Below are 19,307 nucleotides of genomic sequence, written 5' to 3'. Positions count from 1 at the left end.
GGAGGAAATGAAAGACATAAACATGTGTAGGCACACCACAATATGTTCTGAGTGGGATGTTTTGAACTGAGAGTAAGACATGGAAATTTGGTAGGGAAACCATTTTTGTTCTCTGTCTTGTGTACAAAGAATGTGGACTAAAGTTACAGGCTTCTGCAACTCACAGGAAAAAGCTTTAAGACTTTTAGCTATGAGCAAACAACTTTGAAGTTAATACTTACAAAGCGTGTCATAAACTGTTGACCTCTTAAAAGGAAATGCTCCAGCTAGACGTGCGTCTTGTAATGTCATGCGCGGTCTGTAGATATTCACACTCAGAACAGTACATTCTGTACGTTCCCACCCCTCATTTGTTTGAGAACACTAAATCATTGAAGAAAACATCAAGATCTGCACGTTTCCTTGCTACCAAACACGGCACAGATGTGACACAAAAAGAATCACATGAATAAACTTTAGCTCATTTAATTTACAGAAAAACTCTACATATAATTTTCAACTAAAGATATGTAAACTCAGGCAACCCAAAAAAAGAAGAACAAAAACTGCTGCCCACAAACTTAGTCGACTATAAACAACATAATAGAAATGAACACGGTGAAATGGGTTAGGACAGGATCACCAAACAAACAAACAGCAACTGACCCAAGCAATGTTCAAGTATGACTTTTTCCAAGCTCTCTTTGTTTTGCTTCAAGTGCTATTCAAGTGAGCAGCAATGAGGACCCACACTGAGAGGAAAGAGACTGAACAGGCAGCGCAGTGCCTCGCTTAAAGGGACTTCTTATGTTACCAAAGGTATTTTTGCCTTTATACCGAAACTAATCACAGATTGCACTGACAAAACACCATTATTTGTCAAAGCAATCAAAAATACATTACAAACCTTTGAATTGATTAGTTTATATTATATGATAAGAAGCTTTTTGCTGAAGTTTATTCTAGTAAGTGGAGTCAAATATAACAAGTTGTTTTACAAAAAGCAAACCAGACACATACATTAGTAAAAGTAATTATATAACATTTCACATTCTGGATCTCTACATTTTATTTCACACTTAAGACAAAGAATAAAACCATAAAGAAGTTATACAATTTATGAGCTGAAATAAACACCACAATTTTGCTCTAATTGGCTGATTTATTAACCAGAGGCATGTGGATCTCTTTATTTAAGAAGGTGTAAATCCCAGTAACTGTTCAATCGGTTTGTATCGCCACTCATCTGCTTCCAGCTCCTCCACCAAGCTCGCAAGTTTCTCCATCCGTGACACTTGTTGATCTGGAAAAATACACAGGAAATACTTAATTCAGGTGCCATTCTCTGTTGAATCAACCAAAATAAACACAGTTTACATATACAGTTACAAGCTTACCATGTTTAACCTGTTTCAGTGTTGAAGCAACTTGGTAGCTGAATACTGACTCGCATAAAAATCTGTCTGAGCCATCTGAAAGAAAACATAAAAGAAAAGCTTGAAATGTCTTTAAAAGATCACAAGTGAAATACCTGAAGTGAGCTTTCAAGATACTCCAGAAACAGAATTTCAAGTTACATATCATGCAACTTTCAGCCTTATGAAAAAGAGCCATTCGGTGTTTTGAAATAGTCTAAAAAAATACTAATGACACAAAAACTGAGAGACAGCTTGAGACCTTCAGCATCACAGCAGTCCTATTTATCACTCTGTTGGCTGTTCTTAAATGAATCATTCTGCTGCCAAACTAACCACATTAATTAGCATTAATAAGCCTTAACCTTGTATAACCTAGGAAAAATATGAATGTATTGTTATATTTGGGAGACCAGCAAAAAGGGCTTTATTGTGCAGCACAAGGATTTTTCTTCTGGAAATGTCTTCTAAAAAGCTGCAAAAGTTGTCAAACTTTTAAGAGCTTGGCTTGTATGCATCATTCAGAAAAACCAATGCTCTGATTTGTGAATGTAGCCTTTAATGCACATGCTTCAACTCTCAGTAAATAGGCTATTATGTGAGATACACAAAGTGCCTGGGACTCATTTATTTTGACCCAATGTTTTCTCAGTATAAAGCTATGATTTCCCCTTGCATCGTTGGGAGGATGCAGACAGCTTAAAGACAGATGCCTTTAGCTATGTGTTTTATCTCACCTTCCATCATTTCACCCGCGCCTTTAGGATATGTGTAGAGGACTTTTCTCGGAGGGATGAGCTCTGAAGCACTGAATCCAGAACCAGTCACCGAGCTGCCACTCACACCTCCCGCAGAAGATGACGAAGAAGACGCTGCCATTGTCCAGGAAACTTTACTACACACACACTAGACATAAGAACTGTCGTTGCCACCGCTGTAATCTGTGAAACATAAAGCTTGGAAGACTCATGAAGGCAGTAAACCTTTGCCAAATCGGCCTTCAAACGCTAACATTGATGTGTTTATGGTATAGCATAATTGCTAACGTTAACGTTAGCTATCAACTGCAACAACAGGGGGCGAGCGAGCTAAATATTCTGCTAACATTAATGTTACTAGATACAGCTAGTAGATATAACTAAACTATTTTATAACACTATAACTTACCGTCGATGTCCTAGCAGATCTAACGTTGTAACGACTTTAAATCCACGGTGTTGGGTCTTTTTTCTCTTTATTCTTTTTCTTTTTTTTTTTGCTTTACCACTAGTTTACGACAATCACATCATTTTACGTTTGAAGCTGTGACGTTCTTGCACCAGATTCTAAACTTACATGGATGACTCTCCAGCGTCATCTTTCATGGAGCTGTTATTAATTTACTTTTGTAGATCTACTAAGACGCCACTGTTGTCTTAGTTCTACTAATATAACCTGAATGCTGTGAACAACTAGCTAGCTAAATTAGCTTTAAAACCCCACATAAGATACCTTTAAAACACCAAATAAGATAGCGTTGATTTGGACATTTTCTGGTATAACAAAGTTGCCATCGAGTTGACCAGACATTTATTAATTTTGTTAGGCTAGCTTAGGTTTAGCTGTCGTTAGCTAGTTTGTAGCATGGAAGTTTTACGTCCACCTCTTATCAATATAAATGGAAGAATATATCGAAGAAATGTCATTAAGGAAGAACATTATCAAGAAGAAGAATACGATTTCTCCTGTATGAGACCACCAGGTATATTGACATTTATTAGTGGTGTACATATTTGTATGGAAACTCAGACAATAATCATTCGGGTGTTGTTACAATCCCTTTAAAGAGAAACCAATATTTTGTATGTGGGTTAACGTTATGTTTAGAAGAGGAAGAGCTTGCAGCGGAGGAAGCCTGTAATACCCACTTGATTGAACAGACTGATAAAGGATACCGCTGTGCCATTGATGTCCCAAGTGTGTTTTACAAGTGAGTTATCTACTAAATGCACACGATTGTTCTGTGTCTTCCCCAGCTTTTGTTTCTAGGCCGCATAATATATGTCTGTATTTCTTTGTGTGTTTGCTGTGCAGGTACATCATTGGGAAAAAAGGAGAGACACGCAGACGTCTAGAGTTTGACACAAAGACATCTATCAGCATCCCAAAACAAGGAGTGGAAGGACAGATTGGTAAGGACTGAGAGCATCATACAACAGATTAGAGAGCCCTCTCTGAAACCAAAGGTTTTCCTTCTACTTTCTTTCTTTGCCTGACAGTTATCACAGGTTCCCACAAAGCTGCAATCTCATCAGCAGTGACACGAGTTGAGGTCCTTCTTGAGAGTTTCAGGAGAAAGCAGCCTTTCACACACTTCCTGTCATTTCCTCTGAATGATCCCAAAATTCAAGAAGGATTCCTGAAATTTAAAGATGAGGTGCTGCAGCAGTGTTCAAAGGTACTTTAGAAAAAAAAGTAAATATCTTCTTCTTCCTCTTCCGGCTGTTCCAGTTAGGGGTTGCCACAGCGAATCATCTGTTTCCACCTAACTCTATCCTCGGTATCCTCTACTCTCACCCCAATTAACTTCATGTCCTCTTTTAGCACATCCATATATCTCCTCTTTGGCCTTCCTCTTGACCTCTTGCCTGGCAGCTCCATCTCCAACATCCTTCTACCAATATAACCACTATCCCTCCTCTGCACATGTCCAAACCATCTCAATCTGGCCTCTCTGACCTTGTCCCCAAAACAGCCGACCTGAGCTGTCCCTCTGATGTGCTCATTCCTAATCCTGTCCATCCTGGTCACTCTTAAAGAGAACCTCAACATCCTCATCTCTGCTACCTCCATCTCTGCCTCTTGTCTTTTCCTCACTGCTACAGTCTCTAACCTGCTAACTGCTACAGTCTCTAAGAAAAAAAAGTAAATATGAATGGTGAAAATGAGGGGCAGTAGCAGTCATGTAGTCTTTGAGGTCAGCACATTACATCTGTAATGCATTCTGAATTCATAAATTGTTGTGATTTGATGTGTAGGATCATGGAGTAGAGGGAAGCATCTTTCAGAGTGCTGCAAAACTTCACCTGACAATTGGCACCCTGACTCTGTTAAATGATATGGAAGTCAGGAAAGCATGTGAACACCTCCAAGAGTGTCGAAACTTTATCAGGTAGGCACCAAACAAGGTTTTTATATCATCCAAAGACTTGAACTGTCTAACTAAAAACTGTCTTTACTTAAGATAAAAAGAGACTTTATGGAAATAAAACTAAAACAAATCTAGCAACGTTTCATATTCATCTTATTGTTGACAGAGCCAATGAAAAACATAAAACATCTAAAGGCAATCCTAAACTATAATGTTCCAGATGTGTCCTTACAAGCTGCTTTGTGCCATTTGCCCTCAGGGACATCACAGATGGAAAACCTCTGCCACTGGAGGTGTCAGGTATTGAGTACATGAATGATGACCCGGCCATGGTGGACGTCTTGTATGCCAAAGTCAGAGTTAAAGACAGATCTGACAAGTAAGTAGATCAGTAACAAATCCTCTAATAAAATAAAATAAATTTAAAAGCCTGACACTTCACTGTTTCAAAATCTTCCTCTTGCTTGAATCCCTGTTTCTATTTTTTTAATTTTATTTTATCACTCTTTAAGGTTGCAGGTAATTGCAGACCGACTGGTGGAGCATTTTGTCTCTGCAGGGCTGATGGCCAGGGAGTGGGACAGAGTGAAGCTGCATGGCACTGTGATGAACACACTGTTCAGGAACAACTCCAATGGTAAAAAACATTGCATACACATGACAGGCTGACCCACACTAATGTAAACAGCATCTGTGCCTGTAGCTTGTGTAACCAGCTGTGATCACATTGGAGGCCACTGTCCTGAGCCTATTTACAAATGTGCCCTTATTATGTTTCAGCTTGGGCTGAAGCTGCCGTGCTGACCAACAATTGCAAGCAACAAATTCCTGTAGCGAGGCAGCATCAGGCAGCTAGGTCTCTGTTTGGCCACAGCTTTGTTTACGTGCACCAAGCAACGTGTTTTCCAAGAACTCTGACAATGGCTTCATTCATTTTGGCCATGGATCAAGTTCAGCCCCAGTTCTCAAATTTGTACCAGGCTGACCAACAACATAGCACAAGGGAGGGGCCATGTCACTGCTGAAAATGTTTACCAGCTTGTGGACACATCCTGTTCTGTGGTTGTTTCTGCTTTCAGCAACTAGTATCACAAACCAATTGACCCTGATTCTCACCTTACCATTGCACTGTACAACTGTAGCAGCAAGTAAACATGATAACACAGCTCTACCGTTGTTTTGCTATACAAAGCTAAGCTTGTTTTTTTACACTCTGGTGTTTTTCCAGTTGAAGACATGGGTGGACCAGGAAGACAAACCATGAATGAAAGAGAAGCTTTTGATGCCAGAAACATATTAAAGGTTAGAGGAAATTACTCCTACTTTTTTCTTCACATACTGCTTAATTACAAACAATGCAGCCTAAAATGTGGAAAAATAGGGAAGACAAAGTTTTAACTATAATAAATGTGGACATTGACTAGATCTTGAGTGTGCTGTTTTGGACACCTACATCAATATTGCACCATACAACTGATAAAACATTGTCTGCATGCTGGTTTTTCAGCTGTTCTTAATATTTGCACTGCATTTGAAGCTCCACTGGGATACGGGAACTTTTCACTTCACAGGTCTTTAAAAAGAGGGATTTAGATCTTTTGGTAGAGCAGCACAGAAATGTGCACTGAGAGGAATACATCTGTCTTCATCTGTCAGTACTGTGCTGTTGATTTCTTCTAAAGTCCTCTGTGTGTGTGTGTGTGTGTGTGTGTGTGTGTGTGTGTGTGTGTGACAGACATGAGACTCAGCACTCACTCTGCCAGTGTTTTTATCAATCACATTAATTAACAAGTAGATAGTCAGTGATCACAGATCAGTTTCCAGTCACAGCCCACCCGTTTCAGAAGTATTTACAATAAGGTGAAAAGTCATAACATTGATCATTTATCTTTACTATCCATTTATATTTTGAACTTTTTTGCTTTTAATTTTATTGACAAACTGTGATTGTTTATGTTTTTAACATATAACTAAAATGCTAAAATATAAGATGCTAAAAATCTTTCCAAATGCTCAATCATCAGTTACCATGGTAGCACCATATTTGTGATTGACAGCATTTCCTCTTTCATCCACAGAGTTTAAGAAGTAGAGCCAACTTTTCCATATCACTCAGTGATTAGACTACTTTGATGTTGGGGAGATGCATTAAATGTAACACAGATGAAGCTATAATAATGAGGTTTTGGATGATCAAAATCTTGATTTTGTTCTTTGAAGATATTTGCTGCTTTCATTTCAGAAACTTGGTGACTATTGTTTTGGTGAGTTTGAGCTGAGCACTGTGCTGCTGTCCCAGAGATATTCAACCGATTGCACGGGCTACTACACCTCTGCAGGGAGCATCAACTTCTCATGAGCTTCTGCAACGCTGAACCTATTCTGAGGTGAGAAACTCAGCAATGAAACGAATGTAGCTTAGCAGAACATTGAAATAGGTTTGATGATGTTGTCCAATAGGTGGCAGCATAGGCCTTTTATTTTTATATCGACTGACTGGATATGCTTGTATTTGAACCCAGTTCATTGTTTTGTGCTGGGAATAGTTTTTTGTGGAAAAATAAAATGGATCAAAGACTGGAATTTAAAACTAAAACTCATTTGAAGAATTAAAAATCCAGTCAAATTTATGTTTTTGTACTTGAGGCTCCAGCCAATTGGTTCTCTTCAGGAAATGACAGAAAATGCATTTTAAAGGAACAGGCAGTAAAAAAAACAAAAGCGTCACTGTTTTCCCGTAAATATTTTCATCTCAGTTTTGTAATTAGAATGGGTTTATTCTTGCAAGTCTGTTGTCTGCAATGGAAAGATGTTGCTTTGGATGAGAATCCCAGTTACTTTGTGGGCAATGCTGCTGCTCTTGATTAGCTCTGTGTATTAAAATAGGATAGTTAAAGGGAAATGTCAAATATGTAATAAGAAGTACATGTACCTAAGTACAGTGTTGAGATTCTTGTACTTTAGTATTTCCATGTGATTTGCTCCTTTTTACCTCCACTCCACTACATATCAAAATGCTCCACACTTAAATCATAAACTTAGAATGTAGTAATATGATATTATAACACAGGCTGCATGGTGATTACTTTTACTTTTGATATATAAGTACGTTTTACTAACAGTACTTCGGTACATCTGTATGCTGAAGCCAGGACTTCTACTTCTAATGGAATATTTTTGTTTTCTAGTACTTGTACTTCTACTTAAGTAAAATATCTGAGTACTTTTTCTACCACTGGTTTAATGTACTTTCTGTCACCTGGTATGTATCAAATCTATTAGCTGCCAAAAAAGAAATGGACTGTGGTGAGAAGTGGCCTTTTTGTGTGGGGTGACTGACTGGTGCATCCCATGTTTTCCATCTGCTCATACATGAATAATCTTCTCTTTTGTGAAGCTTTTCATGACTTTCCTTAATAATAGTTTCAAAAATAAATTGTGTGCCAAACCTGAAGGCTTTCATAGTTGTCGAAACATTGTGGTTGAGCTTCACATTGATCTGGTCTCATCCACACCCTGCTGGAAATCATAACCAAGTATTGCCCATTTCCTTTCATCTCATTGCCTCATGAATGATGAATATGTTAATGCGTCACTGACATGATTTATTACACCAGCCTTGGGTCTTTTTCCCCCCCATCTTCTTTATCAGTGCCCTTCCCACACGAACAGCGACCTTGTTCCCACTCTCGTCTGTCGAGTTTGTCACTGAATACAGACGTCGGACACAGAGCCTGGTACTTGTTCTTGCTGTCAGAGCTCTTTCAGCCCCCCCCCAGCTGCTGACGCTCTCTGCTTGGCATGCAGGAGGGCAGTCGTAGAGCGGCCAGAAGTTACACTGATGGAAACTAAGGGTGGTTTTTGTTTCTCAGCCCTGCTATTCCATGCTGACCTGTCAACAGACATCACTAGACAGGGACATGCAAATTTCTGCATCTAAAACCAGCTAGCCAGCCAAGCCATCTATCTATTGACTCTGGTACTGTCTGGGCATAAAATTGATCTTTTCAAACCCAGGAAAGGGCCTAATTATCCACTCCCCGTCTCCTGAGAGCATGCTTGTTAGTAGGTCAGGAGTACACATCCAGCATATCGCCACTCTCAGGTCACCGATACAGTGAGGACCCTGGGAGTTGCCAATACAATTATCATAACTACACAGAGGGAAAGGGAGTGAGAGAAGATGATTTGCAAGTTATTTACATTCATTGTTACTGTTCATCCTTGTTTCTTTTGGCAGGGGCATGATTCAGGATGCGCTGGGCAGATGTCCTCAGTAATGGTCATACTGAAAACATGGCAAACATGCGTCATTCACAGACAGACTCAGACACTGAAGATGGATTTTATTTCACTATATGTTTATTTAAATGGCCACATGTGTGTTTTGTTGTGTAGATGAGGAAAATATTGGACTAGAGCTGCTATGAATGATTGTTTTTCAGTATGAGCCAACTAGTTGATTCTCTTCTTGATTACCTGAAGTCTTTTTTTTGTCTATAAAATATCAGAAAATAGTGTAAACTACATAAAATTGAAGTCCCTCGTTTAGCTTGTTTAAGCCCTATACAAACATTTAATATTTGACTGACAAATCTAAGTCTATAGATTCTGGAAGATTCTTACAATTGAGAAGCTAGAATCACCAAATGTATGGCATTTTTGTTTGATAAATTGCATTTTTGAGTAACTATACATTTAAAAATCTGCTGCGTGCTAATTTGAGTTCCACATATGACGGAATGGTTTTGGTTGACTCCTGACTAAATCGTGTTACTGTGCGTGTCTGTGTGGGTGAGCTTGCTTTCGCACTACTCGACATATTTTTCTGTCTCTACCACATCTCCCGTCCTAATTAGTTAGCCCTGTGCTTCCTGCTGTGGGAACTTCCAACCTGACCCTTGAGACTTCGAGACTAGCATCCCTTTCAATAAGCCTGATAAATGAGCCCTCAGTTGCCTGTTGGTGTTACCATAGACCTATTTCCTCTGTGGAACTGCCTCCCTATTTGAGAAGACCTGAGGAGACACAGGAGCTGCAGTTTTAATTAAAATGTTAAACAGTTTGGTTGTCTTTGCAGGCGTGTGCACACATGCTTGTTTACATGCATTGATGAGTCAAATTAACTGCATGTTTCAAAGGCTGCCCACTGAAAACAAGCCTTTGCGATGTAAAATCAGCTGATTAAAATGTATCATCCAGTCCTTTTGATCCCTTTATTAAAATGTAGTAAGAAAAAAAACTTAGATTTTTTTTTTTAATAAGTGAAAGCAAAAGCAATCAGTTCGAACAATCTTAAAAACTTGCACTGAGCCCTCAGTAATGAGGAATTTGTATCACGTTTGGTAACTGAGGACTTGTGTTATCTCAGCCACGTATTGTTTAGACTTCTTTCTAATTTGCATATTTAATTTCATGCCAGTTAGCCTTTTTTTATGCAAAGTTTGTTTGGGAAATAGGACTTGCATTGTAGATTTTGATATTGAGAACCACACTACACTATTTTTCATAGTGTAATTATAAATTAAGCTTTCATTCAGGAGAGCTGGCGTTAACATCTGCAGGGAGAAAAGATGATGCTTGACAGACATGACCTTTTAATACAGTAGATATGTTTGATTTCCATGCTCAGCATAACTAATAGCACATGAACATCAATTAAGCATCTAATTACTCTTTAAAGGATAAGGCTGGTCATTTTCTTTATTAATAGTATTGCCTTTACTCACGGTTAATGTCTCTCAGTCTTAGATTAGCTTATTTGTCTATGCGATAGATCTCTATTAGATCTATCCTTTAAGGTCATGGTAAGTTGTGTGCACTAAAGCGTGGACATCGACCAGGTCCATTTAAGAAGTCAACATGTAAAGATATTTTAAACTAAATCCAGTTAACTCAGAGGTGTCATGTTCGAATCCTTATTTTCATCAGTCTTTTGAATGATGAAACACATTGACCCACGAGAAGTTGCTGTATAAATGATCGTGCGACACAAAGCTGACAGATCTTTCAAACTGGATATTGTTAGGAGTATGACAGTGTGTCTTTCTTTGTCTGGTCTCTTTTGTTGAATGTGGCTGTCCCACTGAGTGTCACCGCCGTTTGAGGTTCACACTAATCACTCTGTCACTAATGGGCCTGAGCGACCTTGATGTACAGCCGTGGCTAGAGTATTTGAAATGTCTAATCTGTGTCTCCAGTGAGAAGGCAGGTGATCTGTGCAGCAGCTCTTTATCATTCAGAGTGCTGAATCTGGAGGCTGCCTGCAGCTGTCCACGTCTGTTTACTGCTGGAAGCATTCACACAGGGAGGAGAGGTACAAAGCCAAGTGTGTTTGAACAGCAGGTAGTTATTCAGAGCTGCTGTTTACTTTGTACTTTGGACAGTCACTGTTTAAAATGCAGATGCAAGGCAGCAAATTTTTTAACAAATGCCTTTTTTGATCGTTTAATCTATTAAGCGTTGGAAAATACTGAAATACATCTATAACAGTTTCAGCCGAAGGTGATGTCTTCAAATTGCTTGAGTTGTACAACCAACAGTTCAGACTCCAAAGATATGAACAGGACTAATAGGAAAAATAAGATAGTAAAGCAACAAACCCTTACATTGGAGAAGTTTAGGATTTTTGCTTAATAAATTGCTTAAATGATTAGCTGTTAATTAAGTTCTTTGGTGACTCACTAAGTAATTTCACTGTGACATAAAAGCAACGGAAATTTTAGGATTATAGCAGCAGGATGACTGCCTTTATTTAAATTGGAATTTAATTAGTCAGGACATTAAATTGGCATGAAGAGTTTAGTTTAGTTTTGTTTTGCCTCTTATTGGCACCAGATCACACTGTAAACAAAACCAAAATGTGAGCTAAGAGATAATAAATTGCTTTTTAGAGCTGAGGGCAGTGGCAGAGTGATGTGTTGTCACTATAAGCAACTTTTCTCACATTACAGTATGTGTTTAATGCCCTGGATCAACTTCTTATCATTTCAGTGCTGTGGGTGAAGGACAGTCAAAAGTAATGATTCACTACTGGAATCTGTCTCTACATTATTATTATTATTATAAGCTGTAAAGTGTTGAAGAAATCTTCCTCCTGACTTTGGTATAAACACTTTATCCCCCCGCTCTAAAGTGCAGCACCATGAAATCCCCTCAAACAGGACTCAATGCTGTTTCTTATTGGTAGGATGTAGAGTGAAACCGATGGGGATTTATAAGTTCATATAAGTTTGTCTGTTTTGTACATTTTATTTAAAAAGGTGCTGCACCTTGTTCCACCCCTTCTGCAGCTGCCCCCCGGTGCAAAACAGCAGCTCCAGTACTTGCAAACTGCTCTCAGAGTCCTCTCCACCAACTTTGCACTTTTAATAGCTGTGTGACCCAGTTCGACTCCAATTGAATGAAATCTTTACACATTTAGAGCAGCTCCACTTACAGCTGTAAGTCACTGGAGATTACTTATTAAACGCCTCTCGATACAGTTTATTCTCTCCTCAACTTTTAGAATGACTGCTTTTGGTGGTTCTCCTATCCAGGAACTTGCGTTCAGGCTGTTTTTTTTTTTTTTTCTTGCACACTTTGCAGTGGCAGCACATATCACAGGCAGTAACAGCTGCACAAACAAGCATCAATAGTGGCTGCTGGAAGAAATGCAGTCGCAAAATGCCTTTAGTTTTTATTGATTTGTGCCTTTTTTAAAAATTCGTGTTGTTTTAAACTTAACTCGTGACATAATTGCATATGCACATACAATAATAATAACTGTGTCTGTGGTCAGGCAGAACCTGCACTAATGAAGATGTCCCTTGAAATTTCAAAAAATGTAACAGGCAGTGCAACATAATGTATCAGGTCATCAACATACTTAACAGAAGACCTACTGATGAGAGTAATTGTTGTTTGTATGGAGATACTGATCAGTGATTATGTGTTGCAGGTCACCAGTGAACATGGCAGCAGGATGGATAGTGTTCATTGTGACTGGTTGATGACGTGACTCTTGACAAGTTTCCATCAGATCTGAACATGAACGGACTTGCGGCAAAGTGCTGTAGCATATTTCTTAAATTGTTTTGTTGAAATCAGTTGGAAATTTGGGTTCTGTTTTCCTTCTTTTCTTGCATGAGGTGGTACACTTCCACACACATTCTGCATGAATTTGGTATAAATAAATAAATTGTAAAGCATCCGCCCTTGGCCTGTTGCAATTAATTGTGTACTGGGAGTTCCTGAAGCGATCCTTATGGAGTTGTTAGGAGGATGTGTACAGCCATGATAAACAGCAAAGCTCCTGTTGGGTCTTAAGAAAACAGAAAAGGGATGTGCTGTGTTCACATTTGTAGACAGCAAATATTTATAGATAAGCAAGCCTTCAAATGTAGCTGCATGCAGTTTCATCTGATGTTATTCAAATGAAGCTTTCCTCCCTCAACTCTTTTTGGGTAAAATGATTATACTTGGTGAACAGGGTAGATGGGTTTTTTATCAACATCTGTCTAGAGAGGAACAGGAGGAGCTGATGGTATCAGTTAATCCCTTTACAATTAAAAACACTCTTCCACAACATAACTCTGATATGTAGAGGATGTTAAACAAGTTGTTTGGAGCTGATCTGTGTTTAAAATGTAAGTGACTGTACATCATTGTGTTTTTTGGATGTGTGTAAATATAAATGTTTTTGTCACCTCGAACATCGTTCTTGAAGCATTGATTTTCCTGGAAAATCTCATTTGCTAAATGCTGTAAAACCTGGAATTTATCCCATGAATCAGGATTGGTGAATAAGACAGCTAATTGACTAAGCTAGGCTTTTCCATCGATCCTGGTTCCAGACTTTTGATTTGATTCAGTATCTGCTGTTGTTCCCACTGATAATTTTCTGAGGGTTGACAAAATGGCCGATCATTTAGTGCTTTGTAGGTGAGATTAAAAATGGGCAAGATCTTTCTACAGGTCTCTGTGTCTCTACTTCAGATTGATGGAGCAGAAGAGCCAGGGCTCATAAGAGCCCTCTGCAATCTGAGGTGATGAACAACTCGGAGCCTCTCATCAACATGTTTTCCATTTGCTGTTGCAGCTTTTGCACATGTAGGATTCCCCGGTGAGACTTCCTCCAGAGAGAGGCTTCCCAATAACATCTCAGCTCTCAAACAATCTTTAAAAGCTAATGGTACAAAGCAGAACACAGTCTTTAAATGCTTCTGAGTGATCGTGTTAATCTGCAGCACAGTTCATTCTGGAAATGACAGGACTGATGGTGACCTTTTGATTAACATATCATGTCCGGCACCTCACACTGTTGGTGTGCACAGCTGGCTGACACTGGGGGACATTTCCCCTGCTGCTATTTGATTCCTGTAGCTCTGCACACTCAGGACAACCTTTCACCTGCCATATCAACTGTGTTGATGTCAGAGTTAGTTTGGCCCAGCAGCATCACAACAATGTGATCCTACCCTTGGTTACTCCAATATTGGTAACCTACAGTAAACTCAAATGAATCTGAGCAGAACACTAGATTATGTCTAACTCCATGGGGCTGACGTATAGAGAGCTGAAGAAGCAGGAGAGCGAGGGCATAGAGAGCTCAAGGAGCAGCAGGGATAACGTGGGTAGACTTAAAATGATGTGCAGGTACAGAAAATGTCTGCAGGTCACAGATTGTTGATGGAAAAGGAGAATATATCACATGCTACCTCTTCAGTCCTGCAGGTCATCTTTACTACATCATTGTATGCTTAAATTTACTGTTCAAACCAATGAAACATTGAATTCTAGTCTCAAGGTTTTAATATGAAAAACATATATGCTCTGTGGATTAACAGGGACATCAGTTGAACAGCTGTGCGTCTGTGTATGTACTCCCTCTGCAGTTAAACGTCTCATTTTGTTTCATCTGCCAAATGGATGTTCTCCTATAGAAATATGGCTTGTCAACATATACAGTCATTCTTCTTGTTTCTCTTTCAAAAGCCCACTTTCATTCAGAATGCGATATATGGGCCGACTGGACGCTGTTGTACCTTTATCTTGGAGGTCATCTTGTATGTGTTTTGAGGTTTTCCTTGATACTTTTTCCATATTTAAGATTTCCTTCTGTACAGTCTGCATTGTCCTCCTGCAGCCATGCCCGGGGAGGTTGTCTATGGTCACATGGCTGAAGCGGAAGACATCTCAATAGGCTTTAGGGAACTGTAATTGGCATTTTTCAGGATTTTATGACAGTTTATACACCAAAGAATCAATTAATCAGGACAATAATCTGCGTACTAATATGCTAATTAAACTTTCATTACTGAAGTTGACTGTGGGAGTCTTGTGTCTGTACTGTATACAGTCAATTTCCAAAATAATTCACATAAAAAGTGGTTCACTGATAAAGTTTAGACAACAGAGGCCACTACAAAGCTTTGTTCCAGGTCCTTTTACATCTGAGAGAGATTCTGATTTGTCTAGATACTGTACACACACACTGCTGATTCACACTCACATTCTCTGCCAATAATGAATCCTGCTAAATTGAACCTCATTTTCCCTGAGGCCACTTGGGAGTCTATCAGAGACCCCCAGCAGTCTATGGAGCCCAATATGAGGACCGGTGCCTCCTGATATGAACTCATTTATAACGGCTTTATTTTTTACTGTCATTCTATTATAGCTGGATTCGGTGGGTCTTGTTTCCATAAGTATTAGACAAACGCTGGCCTTTTGCCAAAGCATCGTAATACAGTGAATAAAATCTGATAATCACTATGACAATAAACATCTGTTCCACTTGTATGATTCATTGGCAAGATTTCAGAGAGTGTGTGGGGAGGAGGCTGCTTACAAATAGAAAAAAGCCAAAAAGGACACTGAAATAATCCAAGTCAGCAGAAATAGATGATTAGTGCAGGATCTAAACTCCTTTAACTCTTTCTCCCTCCCCCTCTCTCCCTCTCCTCTCCCTCTCCTGCTCATTTCTCTCTCTCTCTCATTTCCATTGAGTCTGTTGAAGCAGCATCAGCAGTCTTGTATGTGGATCCTTGACTAGAGGACCGCAGCAGCATCAGCCGTAGGATACATCCCAGACCACACTGGCCGAGCAACATGGTCTTCATGAGAATCGTTGCCTGCCTTTGCCTGCTGCTGGTGGGCTTCTCGCTCCAGGTAGACGTGAAAAGTGGGCAGGAGGCAGGAAAAGCCGGGAATTTTATGGACGATGAGCAATGGCTGTCAACCATCTCCCAGTACAGCCGTAAGATCAAGCACTGGAATCGCTTCAGAGACGTGAGTATTGTAATTATCCGGGCGGGTTGTCGTATCTTATCTGCCCTGTTTGACTCGCTGCCCGCGGGGGCGACGCCGCTTGTCTTCTCAGGTGATTTTGCGCACAGTTAATTGTCGCAGTTTGTACAAAAGAAATAGTTTTGGAGATATTACATAGGATAGTAAGCTTTAAGATTGCAGGTCCTAACACATGCGCGTGCGTGTAAGAGCGCGCGGCCACGCCGTATGAAATAATTGGTCAATTTACCTTTTCTTTCTTGGTTTTAGCAAGGTGCCTTATTGTGTCGTGATATTTCGTGCCAAACAGATTACTAGTTATAATGCGTTATCGTTAAATTCACACTTTTATCTATGAAGCATCTTATGAGAGTGAATAAAATACAAGTCAAAGGAAATCTATGACATTAGACTGGCCTCAAGAACCATCTCCCTGCTCCTTCTGGGTAACTTGGATATTTGGAACAGTGTCTGTATTCACTGATCAATATCCATTGATCTGCCATATTGCATATTAAATGCAGGGCTCACAGTTAGGAGGCTTCTAGAGCTTTCAGACTGAAAAGCCACACAGCAAGGCGTCTGTTGCTTTTGAATTATAAATATCAAGTACAAACCAAACATGTCTTATTCTAACGTGGCTCTGACTGACTTCTGGGCTGTAAAGAGACAGATTAGTTTAGTCTGTCCAGCCATGTAATAGACACTGTACACTAGAGGTGGACAATGTCTTTATCACATTACAGACAGTATGAACCTCCTACTTAAATATCACAATTAGAGCTGAAACAATTAGTAGATTATTCAGGTGATAGAAAGTTCATTAATTATTTTCCAGTTTAAGCTGCTCACATGGGACTGTTTGATAGTGAATTGAATATCTTTGGTCTTGAATTGAGAAAACAATCAGCAGCTACATCAAAAATAAACAGTTAGAATCCCATATGGTTAAACTGAAAAAAGATTTTATACTAATGCTCTCTTTTTGACAATTTTGAACTCTGTGTAACTCAGTGAAATAACTTATAAGATGATATGACACCAGGGAATGGCACTAAAAAATAAGTGGGTGGTCCACTGTGACTCAATGAATGTGATTGATAGTGGAAGCACTAAATTTAATTTCACATAAAAAAAATATGTATTTAACATGGGTTGGGACCACGTTGTCACCTAAATAAGGTCAGTGTCTTGGTGATATTGATCCTGATCAGACTGATCTTCTTCTCTAACAGCAGAATCAGTGCTGGTACACAAATTAGTTTTATCTCGTGGTGTATACAGGGCAAACATATCAGAGGTGAGTAAACATAAGAAAGGAAATATGTGAAATAATACACACTGAGTTGCCTGTTTATTACCCAGCTAAAACTAATGCAGTCTAATGACACAATCCTTCCATAAATATTGTTTTCATGAAGGTGCTGATGTTTGGTTTTTGTTGGAGCTCTCTTAGAAAGGGGTTGATTTAATTGTATGGCCATTTTGAAGGTTGTAGTTTGTGATGCTGTTGAACTATATTGTGTTATAAGTGGTGTTGTTGCCTTTACCCATTCCTGTCATGGTCCAAAACATGACCAGCAGGGGAGATATGGGTGAGGGAGAGAACAGTGAGCAGAGTAAAGGGTCAGGAGACTGTGATGCTGGGTGGGCCACATTGTGGTGACAGCTCTCTGGTGCCAGAAGATGGAAGACATGGCACGAATCAGGATGCTGGGCATCTCTGATGTGGAGTCAGTTAGCAACAGTCTGATCCAAGCCTCTGCCTTGACAACCGGACAGTCGTTTGATCTTGTGGCTGAGAAATATCACCTCACATTGATAGTCTTATCATTGTTGGCCAGACCGTGGCTGTGTTACCTGTGACTGTGCTTGGTGGAACCCTGAGGGCACAGAGAGTTTGCTGGAGAATATTTGTAATTGAATTGCATATTTGTGTTGTTGTCCAGATTTGAATGTTAATTTTGCTGTTTGATGTTTCACATATTCCCCGACCTCAACATGACATCTTGAAATTGCTTTTCTGTTTGTGTAAGAAAAAAAAACCCCAATTCAAAATCCCAAGATATTCACAGTAAAACAGAGACAAACTGCTACATTTGAGGCAACTGGGGGTTTTCGCTTAATATATGACTTCATTAATGACTCGGTTATAGATAGAATTTTTTGTCAATTGATCGAGTAACCCACTATTGTTTTATAACTACTAGTGTCTGACATTTTTATGTTTTATTGTTTTACAAAGTTGACTCTCATTGGGTTAATTAGACTTTTCTGCAGCTGATCATTAAAGAATTAAATGTGAAAACAAATCCATTGATCGGTTTCATTAAAATCAAATTTATCTGCTGTGATTCAGATTAGTAAAGCCATAAAAGATGAAAAGTCACAGTTTGAGGGTGGTAGTGGTGGATACTTTCATAACCATGGTGTGTGTAGTTAGATGGGTGGGAAGGAGTCAGGACATCCTCAAAGGTTTAGTGTTGGTATTCAGACTAAAAATTCAACTAAATACATGATTAATACAAAGTAATACCAGCAACACGTTGCTTTTCTTGGAGTGAAATACAAATACAGAAGCACAATCCACATGCACAAATTAGGAAATAATAAGTTATCAAATCACATTCTCTGTCAGCAGTGAGGGAAAGGATTTCAGCCTTTTTTCAATGAAATACTCAACCTAACAGTTATTTGACACTCTGTTTTCTTGCAGAGTGAAATGAGAAGATTGATGCCATTGTCCAGTGTGTAAGAGTAATACAGCTTTAGAGCTAGTAGACAATTAGCTTAACTTAGCATAAAGACCGGAAGCAATGAGAAACAGCAGGCCTGACTCTGTCCAGAGTTCAAATACACACCTACAACTGTCTCTCAAGCTCCATAATTAACATATTGTGTCTACTGTATTTAATCCACACACACAGAAATGTAACAACAACTGGTAGTCAGGGAGCATTTAGCTCTTTTTTAAAGGAAGACACAAGAGGTCAGATTTTATTCGCCAGTCTAAATGGTTTTGGTGGGAGTGTACTACCACGGGAGAGGTTTGTGCCTCGATTCAGTGCTGCCTCGAAGTAAAATGTATCAAAAAATCAAGTTAAATGTTGAACTATAGCACACAAGGAGATGTGATATTATATAGAGACAGACAGCCAAGTTGGCTTGGTTCTGCTCAGATGGGACTCTTCTCTGCTGCTCTGCAGTGAGATACACCATCTGAAATGTGAAGGGGTCATATTTATTTACTAGCTATCTTGGCAAACAGGTGGTGTGAAAACAGCAAGCAGGAACATTCATACTACAACTAAATAAAGCAGAGGAAAGAAAAAGCACCATGTGCGCTTTAAAAACAGTGATGGTGCTTTGATTCTTCTGACTGGTGTTGAAAGGAAGAATCAAAGCGCCATCACTGTTTATAAAGTCTAACAGCAGCAGATGCACAAGGTGTCAGAATAATCCACAGCAGGTTACAGGGTGTTATCCATTATGACTGGCACGGTTGAAGCTGTAAT

At 39.3% G+C, this 19,307-nt stretch overlaps 3 protein-coding genes across 4 annotated transcripts in view; 2 read left to right on the top strand and 1 right to left on the bottom strand.

Moving 5' to 3' along the window:
• Positions 1-1,121: 1,121 nt before the first annotated feature.
• On the bottom strand, positions 1,122-2,653 carry anapc16 (anaphase promoting complex subunit 16). The gene is made up of 4 exons (XM_020605247.1): positions 2,562-2,653; positions 2,132-2,300; positions 1,377-1,451; positions 1,122-1,282 (listed from the first exon to the last, which is right to left on the bottom strand). Exons 2-4 carry the CDS (start codon positions 2,271-2,273, stop codon positions 1,173-1,175), a joined length of 327 nt encoding a protein of 108 aa, XP_020460903.1. The 5' UTR covers positions 2,274-2,300; positions 2,562-2,653; the 3' UTR covers positions 1,122-1,172.
• Positions 2,654-2,995: 342 nt separating this feature from the next.
• Positions 2,996-13,230, top strand: ascc1 (activating signal cointegrator 1 complex subunit 1). Of its 2 annotated transcripts, none has more exons than XM_020605245.1 (10): positions 2,996-3,135; positions 3,261-3,363; positions 3,468-3,565; positions 3,653-3,831; positions 4,412-4,545; positions 4,784-4,903; positions 5,037-5,161; positions 5,753-5,826; positions 6,767-6,911; positions 12,464-13,230. In XM_020605245.1, exons 1-9 carry the CDS (start codon positions 3,018-3,020, stop codon positions 6,881-6,883), a joined length of 1,068 nt encoding a protein of 355 aa, XP_020460901.1. In that variant the 5' UTR covers positions 2,996-3,017; the 3' UTR covers positions 6,884-6,911; positions 12,464-13,230. The 2 variants fall into 2 exon arrangements, with proteins under 2 accessions (XP_020460901.1, XP_020460902.1); XM_020605246.1 differs by lacking the exon at positions 12,464-13,230 and adding an exon at positions 8,765-10,718.
• A 2,293-nt stretch (positions 13,231-15,523) lies between these two features.
• Positions 15,524-19,307, top strand: part of LOC109963034 (SPARC (osteonectin), cwcv and kazal like domains proteoglycan 2) — a 38,788-nt gene continuing 35,004 nt past the window's right edge. Inside the window, exon 1 of the mRNA XM_020605281.1 lies at positions 15,524-15,795. Coding sequence (XP_020460937.1) covers positions 15,616-15,795 — 180 coding nt within the window. The 5' untranslated portion in view covers positions 15,524-15,615. The remainder of the gene's footprint in view (positions 15,796-19,307) is intronic.

Source organism: Monopterus albus, unplaced genomic scaffold, assembly GCF_001952655.1.
Source record: "Monopterus albus unplaced genomic scaffold, M_albus_1.0 scaffold69.1, whole genome shotgun sequence".
Taxonomy (NCBI): domain Eukaryota; kingdom Metazoa; phylum Chordata; class Actinopteri; order Synbranchiformes; family Synbranchidae; genus Monopterus; species Monopterus albus.
The sequence above is the reverse complement of the archived record's forward strand: the minus strand, read 5'-3'. Positions and strand labels throughout refer to the sequence as shown.

Excerpts from the sequence above, each read along its gene's own strand:
- anapc16 (XM_020605247.1), bottom strand. The coding sequence starts at position 2,273 with ATGGCAGCGTCTTCTTCGTCATCTTCTGCGGGAGGTGTGAGTGGCAGC. Across the intron at positions 1,452-2,131 it reads CGCGGGTGAAATGATGGAAG|ATGGCTCAGACAGATTTTTA; the intron begins GTGAGATAAAAC and ends GTTTTCTTTCAG. Across the intron at positions 1,283-1,376 it reads ACTGAAACAGGTTAAACATG|ATCAACAAGTGTCACGGATG; the intron begins GTAAGCTTGTAA and ends GTATTTTTCCAG.
- ascc1 (XM_020605245.1), top strand. The coding sequence starts at position 3,018 with ATGGAAGTTTTACGTCCACCTCTTATCAATATAAATGGAAGAATATAT. Across the intron at positions 3,364-3,467 it reads GTCCCAAGTGTGTTTTACAA|GTACATCATTGGGAAAAAAG; the intron begins GTGAGTTATCTA and ends TTTGCTGTGCAG. Across the intron at positions 5,162-5,752 it reads GTTCAGGAACAACTCCAATG|TTGAAGACATGGGTGGACCA; the intron begins GTAAAAAACATT and ends GTGTTTTTCCAG.